The sequence below is a fragment of the Stegodyphus dumicola genome, chromosome 2, assembly GCF_044657685.1.
Source record: "Stegodyphus dumicola isolate Sdum_Otavi_A_Nest chromosome 2, ASM4465768v1".
NCBI lineage: Eukaryota > Metazoa > Arthropoda > Arachnida > Araneae > Eresidae > Stegodyphus > Stegodyphus dumicola.
In genome coordinates this window covers 50,155,222-50,165,592 of record NC_140769.1, presented here as the reverse complement: position 1 = coordinate 50,165,592, position 10,371 = coordinate 50,155,222, and the positions used below count along the sequence as shown (strand labels likewise).

At 31.3% G+C, this 10,371-nt stretch overlaps 1 protein-coding gene across 2 annotated transcripts in view; it reads left to right on the top strand.

Moving 5' to 3' along the window:
• Positions 1 to 7,587: 7,587 nt before the first annotated feature.
• LOC118182863 (agrin-like) overlaps positions 7,588 to 10,371 on the top strand; it is a 1,858,472-nt gene continuing 1,855,688 nt past the window's right edge. For both annotated transcript variants that reach the window (XM_085810649.1, XM_085810648.1), the window contains exon 1: positions 7,588 to 8,665. In XM_085810649.1, the coding sequence (XP_085666775.1) occupies positions 8,503 to 8,665 (163 nt within the window). In that variant the 5' untranslated portion in view covers positions 7,588 to 8,502. The remainder of the gene's footprint in view (positions 8,666 to 10,371) is intronic.

Genomic DNA, 10,371 nt, shown 5'->3' with positions numbered 1-10,371 from the left:
TTTGTTATTTCCTCATGAATGTATAGTGTGCAAATTGGCTGCTACCTTCATGAGTATATAATAGACTCACCAGCGGTCAAGCGATAAAGTCGCTGAACACTGGTAGTTCGGTCCGAGGTTCGAATCCCGCTAACGGGATGGCTGCATGGGCGTTTTCGTGGTTTTCCCCATGTGTAACGTGTATACGAGCCAGTTCCCTTTAGAAAGTCCTCCACGAAGGCATTCCTCCCCTTAGGCAAATAGCCCTAGTGTGCTTTGCCATAATCAAATACACACACACATGAGTATATAATATGCTTACAGGAAACAAACCTGTTTAAAAATATCAACGAATTTTATTACTTATTCACAGTAAAAGTAAAAAGTAAAGTTTTAAATACTGATAAACATATCTCATTCTTAAATGTTGGGAAAATAAAACAATCATTAGCCCAAAGAGGCGGTAGCTCAGAAAGGCTATTGGTCTCGGTATTTTGTGGCGTTTCATTGCAATCGGCGAATCACTTTTCAAATTATTGTTACCAAATATTATCGCCCTGTATCATATTTAAATAAATTAAATCTGGATTAATGTATTTATTTTTCTTGCTTTGTTTAGAAAAGACGACACCTAGAGCCATCAGATTTTGAATAACGTAATCCTCCACCCGAACATGGGCACCTGAAAGCCCTAATTTGAGATTTGTTTTATTATCTATTTCATATTTTGTTAATTAACAAACAATTAACAAACTCAACGATTTCAAAGCGAATAATGGCAAAACTGTACGGAAAAAATACATTTTTATCTCCAGGGCGCGAGACTGTCTATCGGAAACTCTGAAGATGTGCTGTTTTAAAATATTTTGTAATATTGCTGTTGAACTGAATTTTATATGGTTTAAGTGAGAAAAACATGATATTTAATAAATAAAAGTAACCACAAAAAACGTTAAAAAAACGCTCTACGGGAGTAATCTAAAAACCTGAAAGCTTTCAGATTTTTTTCCATATTTTAAAATAAAAGTTACACTCGACATAGTGTCTATTAAATAAATATTGATTCTGTTACGAAGCATTAATTCAGAAAGTATATGCAGTTTCGCTTACAGCTTAAATAAGATATATTACTATACATTCTGAACAACATAATTTACCATAAATGCTTTTATACGCACAAAAAAATCTGCGGATATCATGCAGTTTAACCGAGGACGCGGCGAATACCCATCTCTACATAAATATTTATTGCGAATCTATGAAAGCCAGACATTTTACGAGTTATGTCTTTATCTGCATTTTTTCGTAGGAAAATATATCGTTTGACTGCAGCATAAATTACTTCGTAACGCATGCTAAGAACCACAGAGAAAAATTGGGATAGATTGCTTTCTCTCTCTGCCCAGGAGTTTCAGAGATAATTATTCGGAAGAACGAGTGCACCATAAGGGTACGACAATTTCCCATGACTCTCTCTCTTACTTATTTCTGGAAAGAATAGGCTTTTAAGTACATTATTCCAAATGTCGCTGCTTTTGATCTGATGTAAGAATCGACAACTCCCATTTGATCATTGACAACTTCCTGCTTGCACTGAGATTTATAATCTTCTGAATCCTCTTCATTGAATTATTTAAAAATATATATCTCATTGGTTTGGTCCATTTTGCGCGCCAAACCATCTCATTGGTTTGGTATCTCATCTCATTGGTTTGGTATCTCAAACCAATATATCTCATTGGTTTGGTTCGTTTTAGTGCGTTTTGCAAACATCAAAAGTATCCAAACTCTTGGTAGACGTTAAGCGAATTATCGCTTTCTCTAATAACTCAAACATGAAAAGGCTATAAAAGATCCTTTATTTAAAACTAAATACAAACAGAGGCACACTTTATGCTTACCACGCAGCCAACCACTTTTGGGAAGATAATTTAAAGCAACAGAAGTCAAATGTAAAATTTAATTTCAAGTAAGCTAGTATCAGAAGGCTACAAGAATTAGTTTAGCACGAAGTTGGCTCAAAAATTAGCCAGCGTGAAATTCAACTATAGGCAATTACAATGCAAGGCCAAAGACTGCAAATCTATGAAACTTCTAACATAGCCTCGAGACAGAGAACACGCTCTATTTTACAATCGCAAAACCTCACCTTAAATACAGGCGAACTAAGTTTGAGTTCTGGATGGAGAACGGAACAGAGAATTAACAGTAAGAATGAAAACGAAAAGATGAAATAACTGTTTAGCTAAAGCAAAGAACCTCACAGGTCTTTCAAATTATGCTTGCTTTGGTATACCACGTACTTAGTGTTTAATAACTCTCCACTGAAAAATCTACATTTGGATGTGTATTATGCTTCTGTTGGAAGAATAGAATTCGGCAGAATGCATAAATTCTTAATCTTATCCCTAACCGTAAAACCTTTATTTTATTTCTGCTTCATTCACAAATAAATCATCACAGATTGTTTTTGTTACCTGCATTACCGAAGGAAAACAGAAAGTTGTGGCAAGAGTGTTTAATGACTTATAGTCAAGACGTGCTAAATGACTGGGAAAGCAAAAACAAAGATCGCGCTGGATAAAGAGGTTAAAATTGTATGATTACAGAGCACTTTTGTTTTTGGTAAAATGGTTTAAAATTGCAAGGGAGAAAACCTCAGAAAGAGTCTATCTTTAATCAAGAAACAGAGAGGTATTACATAATTACTATATTAATCACACTCCTGAAAAATGCGAAATACAGCAAACTGTGTATGTTATAACAGATTTTTTCCCATTGACGGGCAGTTAGCCGACTTAGATTTGGCCACAATTAAGGCCGGAAGTGGTGGCCACTTTATTGTGGAAGCATCTAATAGGTGGGCCACCGTTACGTCCTATGCAGTGACGGACAATTACAGCCATGACTTCTCCGGGGTTCGAACCCGGGGCCTTCGGTATCGCAAGAGACTCCTCTAACCACTATACCGTATAAGTGGCATATGCTTCAGCAATGAACATTATCTCGCATTCCTTTTTAATATATTTAAAAAAAAGAATGTTGTATAATTAATAATTTATTTATAATTTATCAGACATACTGTGGTATTAAATTTTAATTTATTTAATAAATAATGAGTTAAAAGTGAATTTAATGTATGCTGTATAATAAAATTTGAGTAAAAGCTTTTAACGTTTAAAATGTAATTCAGACTTTAATATATGCTGTTTATATAAGATAAATAAATTAATTCATATTTGCAGAAATTATTATTTTTAATTAATTTCTTAGAACTAATAAATTATGCAAGAGTTTAATACAGTTATTTTTTATTTTATTTTAACATTTAACGAAAGTCGAAGAAAAACACCTATTACGGGTTAAATTAATCATTTATTATAGAATAGAGGTTCATTCTATTGCAGTGAGAGTGCCCGTGGAATAATCTTCGAAAAATTTTCTGCATTAATAAAGCTGTCAGATGAAATCCAAAACAGTAGATGAAAGAAAGAGTATAGACAAGACAGAGAGGACATGATTGGCAGGGGTATTTGGGCTTCTTTGAACCCTTGTTTGTTCCTCGCTGCTAATAAGAAACTAGATAGTATACTAGTAAAATAATTTTTGCTAAGGACAAATTTTCATTGCTAATCAAATTTCTTATGAATTCTGATATTTATGTTTCATAAATTTAAGTAAAATATTTTTTATTTTATGGTAGCATTAGTATTTACTATTACAATTTTATCTAATGCTAATTTAACGGTCAGTTTTGCGAATTTAATTTTGCAAGTCTTCTTGAATATCAAAATGTTTTTCGAATGTTGAATGAATCTGCTGTTTTTCCTATTATTTTTTTTTTAATTTTTGCTAAACTGAAGGATTATTTTCACGTTTAAATAATTTTATTATTCATTAGAATTTACAAGAAATGAAATTTAATGCAAGAAAATTCTCTTCTGAAATCAGAACTTTGAACTTTTCTGGATCAGAATTTTGAACTCTTTATTTTTTACGCTAGCTTTAGCAGAAAATATAATTTTCAAACTGACATAAAATCAAGCTCCGTTATCATTTTGTACCGATAATCAGTTTCTAAGAAGAAATAGCTTTAAAAAATTTTTAACGTGTTACTTAATGAAGAAAATTTTCATGTAATGTGTAATATTTCAAAATATCATCAGACATCTTAATCTCGGTGTTACTAAAATTGTTTTATAAATCGTAGAAAGTAAACTAAATATATGAATCTGCACCTTTTACTTTTTGAATTTACATCCATTTTTATGTCAAGTTTTGATATTTTACTGTATAAGGAATTATCGCCTTCCTCTGTTCATGTTTTGTAGTACGTCTCGGTCTGTAAAATTCTAACACTAGTATGGCGGACTAAAATATGGTAGTCGATAATTCGTCACCACCAGGATATTGTCGCTTAGGTGGGGTTGGTTCCTGGAGGAGAACACCTGGATGGTGTGTCACTTTAGTCATTCTTTAAGTACAGGAGAATTTAAGAAATTATCATCGCCTTATAAGCGTGTTCTAGTGGTGCATTTTTGACTAGAAATCCTGGGTTCAATGGTTGGGATTTCAGAAAGGGCAATACAGACTTTTTATTTTTCTCCTTCCGAAAACTTAATGTAAAGGAAATTTAATACGCAAGAAGCCTTTAAATATATTTGTCTTTAAGCAATGTTTTCGTAGATTCTTGACTTTCGGTTTCAGCTGACGAAATAGAAGCTTAAATGTTAAAGAAAAATATAAAAGGTACTATTTTATTAGTTACGTAATAATTATTTGTGTTACTCTTTTGCATATGTTGTTTCCTACCACAGGCTCTTGAAGTATTAAAGTAAATTTTTTAGTGAAAACTAAAGGAAACATTTCGTGAAATTTCACTTTTTTCTGTGATCGCTAGGCAAATATATGTTGTGATAAAACTTTATTAATAATATACAGTAGGTTTTTATGTATGTTCAGTTTAAAGATATTTAAAAACTAAACTTATATCCGTAAATATTGAAGCTGCTTAAGAGAACAGAATAATAGTAAAGGAAATTAATTAGTATGTGTCTTATTTTTGGAATTCGAATTTATATTTTTACATTATTCAGAAAAATATTTGAGCTATACTCATTTGTTAAATGTTTATTTCTTATTATTAATTATGTTCGATGATTTTGAGCTCTCTACAATGCGAGTTAAAGACTTAAAAATTCTTCTGGGCTTGAGATGTAGCAGAATAAGCAGTTCCGGTACCAAACTATTGCGTAAGATATAGGTAAAAAATTACTAAGATATATAATATTTTTGCTCATAAAGTTTATAGGCTTGGAAGATGGAAAAAACGTTTTTAAGTTCCAAAAAAAAAACGTCACGAATTATTTATCCGTTTATGGGTTGTTTATTATTTATATAAATCATCTAAAATAGTTACTTTTTGTCAAACAAATGAAAATATATTAACTTTTCAGACAACTCTTATGACTATTTTTAACGTTATGACAAAAACGATACAAAATATGTTAGTTAAACTAACTTACAATGAAAGAGCTCCGACTTGAATCATTTTTATTGGTCTATGAATTTTCCCAAACAATATGTAAAGAAATTTAGTTGAAATCTACCACAGCAGTTGCTTGCCAAAACCTGAAGTATATCTTCTTCACTGTAAGCTGCAGTGCAGTTCCTTCATATTTAATACGATTACAAATGTCACCTAAACTCATTATCTGTGATATCTAAAAAATCAGTGTTTCAAAGTCACTATCAAATGCATCAATATCAGAAGTAACTTATTAAAAGGTTTCATCATCTATTTCCACAACGGACAGAAACAGAATAAGCAGTAAATGGGTCTCTTGCAAAAAAATTCCACTTGTAGACTTCAAATATATTTTTAAGCTGAGAGGCATCTGCTGCAAATATGAAATCATAAATCACATATGCAAGATATTATTATAGCATTTTTAAGTTTCCGGATTAGATTTTAAAACACAGTGAATCTTTTCAGAAGTGGTTATATGAACTGTATTTACAGTGCAAGATATGCAACTTCTCCTGCGACTGAATTTGCAATGTGACTAGAGAGAAATAATTATCTGCAACGTATACTGCTTAATAACGTAAGAAATTAGTTAAACGAATAAGTCAAAATAAATGTTTAAAAATGTGTTTGCTCGGCTAAATGTCACCAATTATTTCTTGCACGCAATTATTCAATATAAATAAAAATTTGATTTTAGGGAAATCCAAAGGTAACTTTAATCTTCTTTAACTACTGATCGAAATAATTTTTTCTCTCTCTTGTTGTTGTTGTCTTTTCCATATTAAATGGAACAATGGTTAGCCAGGAGCACACTGCAAAAAGAGATTGGACTTATCTTCCACCTCAGTTTCGAGCTCCCTCTTCCCCCTCTCCTCTCCCACCAATACACACGAGACGGCTTTCGGCTCGCCGCATATTTAGAGTGATGCCATGCCGCATCGACACTATACATTTACAAATATCCATGTCTTCTCCGGGATCTGAACCCGGGCCCTTCGGTACAGCAGTATGCTCCTCTGACCACCATACCGTGTGGGTGACTCTCTCTCCTTTTTCAGTCGACAATTGGAAATATTTTGGCTCTTGGAAAGAATTTATAACAATTTATTTAAGTTACGGGATTAAATTGTTGATGAGGCTTAGTGTACTTAGAAATCTGTTTAAATTAATATTCAGCAGTGGAAAATATTACTTTCGTGGGTTCTTGAAAAACATTTAGTACGCTCAAACGCATCCGTTTATAAAATTTAATAATAAAAGGAAGGTAAGGGATTTGTATACAAAATATACTCCGTATGGTGCTTGATGTCGTATATTCTTAATCGATTTGTGAAATGGTCATTGGCAAATTCTTTCCTTTTTTCGCTCACAGAAATATACCTATCAACTAAATTAAATGCTTAAATATTTTCTAATATTTTTCAAGTGCTGTGACTCATTGGTTGCTTTGAAAATTACGCATAAAGACTTCATTCCGGAAAATACTATCTTGCTTTTTTGGGGAAATTATATATGTATATTTTCCACACTCTAAGTTATAAATATTAAATAACGGAAACGTGTTCATTGCGTTTAACCCCAAAATTAATCTTATGTATTATTTATAAAATGATTGTTCTTTTCATTCAGCACATTAGTTCATAATACATTTTGTTATTTATTCATGAAGTTAGCACTTTCAGGAAGCGAATGGTTAACCAGACTCATTTTATAAAATCCGAAAATCCTCAGCACAAAATAAACTGCAGAATAGTTCATTAATTCTCAGTGCGTTTTTAGCAACCTGTTTGCAAAATGTCGTAAGTCTGAAAAAATGAATAAATAAAATAAAAGAACGCACAATCTCGAGTTCCCCATTAGAAATTCCGCACGCGGATCTACTTACCCTCATTTTCCGCTGGCCGGTAAATATTGTCTGCGGATGTTAATAGATGGCAGCACGCGTATCGAAGACGTGATGAAACTTCCAAGGGACAAAAATTCACTGACATGCGCGAAAAGCTTGTTTCGTCAAGACGTGCATGGTCTTTGGGAACAACACTCGCCTCCCTCCGACTTACACCGAGTGGTGACGAAATTAAGACCTCCTGCAAGTTTCGGGAGTTCACGATTTTTCCGCCGGATTTACTACAAAGAAACGCTCTGCTAAACTGGACAAAGTAAACCTTACTTTTTTTGTGCTGTGGCAAAACTTTGCGGTGAATGCACAAAAGAAGAAGTTTTTAAACACTGAGTTTATAAAAACTTCATCGTAAAAAGAGAATTAAAGTATTTTTCGTGGTAATGCTAATTACTGTTAAATAAGTAATCTGGAAAATGTCACGAATTTTAGGTGAAGTATAAATATTTATATAAAAATGCAACAATTAAAATAACTTATATATTAAAAATATAGAACACACCTCTAAAATTCAAGAATAATGCTTTTCAAGGGATGTACAGTTCGATATATATTAGCTATGGCTACACATTTTACCTAAAAGTATATGATAATTTCAATAAATTTTGCAAGTGAGTGATGATATCGGTAGAATCAAACTTTTCTGAGCTGCACGCAGTTGTTACAGTATATTTATAAAGTTATATCTTGATTAAATAATGGACTCATAAATATCTAATAGTGAAAGTATAAATAAACGTCCAGTTTTTCTCGTCAGTTTTACATTGTGGAGAATACGTTTTGACCGACGACATTCAAGTATTGCTTAAAATAAGAGACTAAAAAGTTCGTGGAATAAATCATCCGAAGTAGGTTTTAGCTCTCTTGAGATGATGACCATTTACTGATGACTTCTATATATGTATATTTTGAGATTCACTTTCAAGAAAGACATGTCAAGTTTGTCTCTGAGTATTCATTACTTAAATGATTCTTTCTTCTGGAGCTATTCTTATTGCTGGACAAATAGCAACCTATTACTTTTCTTTCCTAGTTAAGGGATTAGTTCTCCAGTTATTGTTTTACTAACTTAGTTTCTGTGAGGTGTGTGCTGATGGCTCCTGACGTGGAGTGGCCTTCGGAAAAAGTGGAAGAGGAACCTCTGTCCACAAGATTCGCGCGATGGCGGCATAATCAATTGCTGTTGACATTATTGACTATTGCAGCACTTGTGGTAGCAGTGGCAGTCATCACGGGAACGGTATTCTACTTTCAATGTGAGTATTTTATTTGATAATTTTCTTAAATGCATATTAAACTAATCTCGGAACGAGGATTATTTGAACCTATAAAGAAATTTATCTTTATTGGACAACAATCTAAACAAAAATATATTTAAATGCAAAGAGAAATGTATTTAATACTTCAAATTAATTATAAATTTTTATCTAATTTTTATTGGCTAATTAACTACAGATCAAACTGGAAAAAATTCCTTGTGTTATATTCTTTTTAGAAATTGTCAGAGAGATTCTAAAGACTTCAAAAAATTTTTAGAATCTGCCAGAGGATAAAATTTCTTCTCTTCGCTTCTCGATGTACGGTATGTTTTTCATTTTGAAGCTGCTTCCTGGAAGTGAAATTTCTGTTACAGATTTAGAGTTTGAAATTAATTGACACTTTTCAAACTGACGTTCTAATACTTTGATATTTGTATTAAAATCTAATGCAGAGTTTAATTTTCAGGAATAAATTAGCCAAATCGAAAATATTTAGGAATTAATTTTAATATTTTAAGGTTTCGAAATTATTACATTAATTTATGTTTTAATTAATGAATACATCGAAAAAAGCGCAGTGAAATTTGAATTTTAAAATTAGCTCTGCAGCAATGACATTAAAATTATTAAACTATTTTATTTGAGTTAGATGACTTCTTCCAAACGAATTTTGAAATTATGGCTTTGATATAATATTAATGTCTAATAACAATAAAATTATTTGAATATCTTTATCAATAAATTAATCTAGAAAATCTTTAAATGAGTATAATGTAAGCCGAATTGCATTTTATTTTATGGAAAATAAGAGTCAGTTTATTCTTAAAAACATTAAACTTACTATATTATGAGTAAAGGTATAATTAAAGTCTAAAAATTTTCATTTTAAACTTTTCCCAACTCGAGAAAACGCATCAAGATAAAAGTTTCTTATCTATCTTAGTTTTCTAAAATCAGCTGAGTTCGAAACTTCTTTGTTTAAACTTGAATTTAAAAGTTTTTCTGTTGTTACGCGAACATACATAATTGATTTTGAAAGTCTGTTTTCATTCTTTGTGGGTCTAATTTATATGGTACATATAGTGAGAAATATTGAAAGATTTTATAGCATAAAATGTTTTCTAATGGTTACGCAAGGTTAATTTTCATGTGCTTGTGTGTATGTTATCGCTTTAGTTTTGAAAATTTAGCTTAATTTCATCTGAAAAATTAAATAAAAATAGAGCAAAGGTGGTAATAAGATAACGGTGTTAACAGTAAATTAAAACTTTAATAATAAAGAGAAGGGTTTGATTAAAAATTATTAAAGCTTTCATTTCTAAAATTAAATGTTCCGTATTATCACTATACATATATACATGAATCCTAACATTAATTTCAGATCAGCGAATACATCTAGTCATTCGATCAAAATTAAATAGCTTATAAAATAATCCACTTTTATTTGCTACAGTATGCAGTTTTATTTACATGTTACGAAAAAATACTTGAGATTTTTCAAAAGAGTTTTTTTGCATATATATGCCTTCACCTAAAAAATTCATACTGAAATGAATTAAAAAAGTAACAGCGTTTTATGCCATAAGGTTTTATATATATTTTTAATATGCAAATATTATTTTAAATAAATAGATTACGAACGTTCTTTAAGTATTTGCTGATTTTAGAAGGATTAAGGACGATGACGAATAAGCTAGAGTACA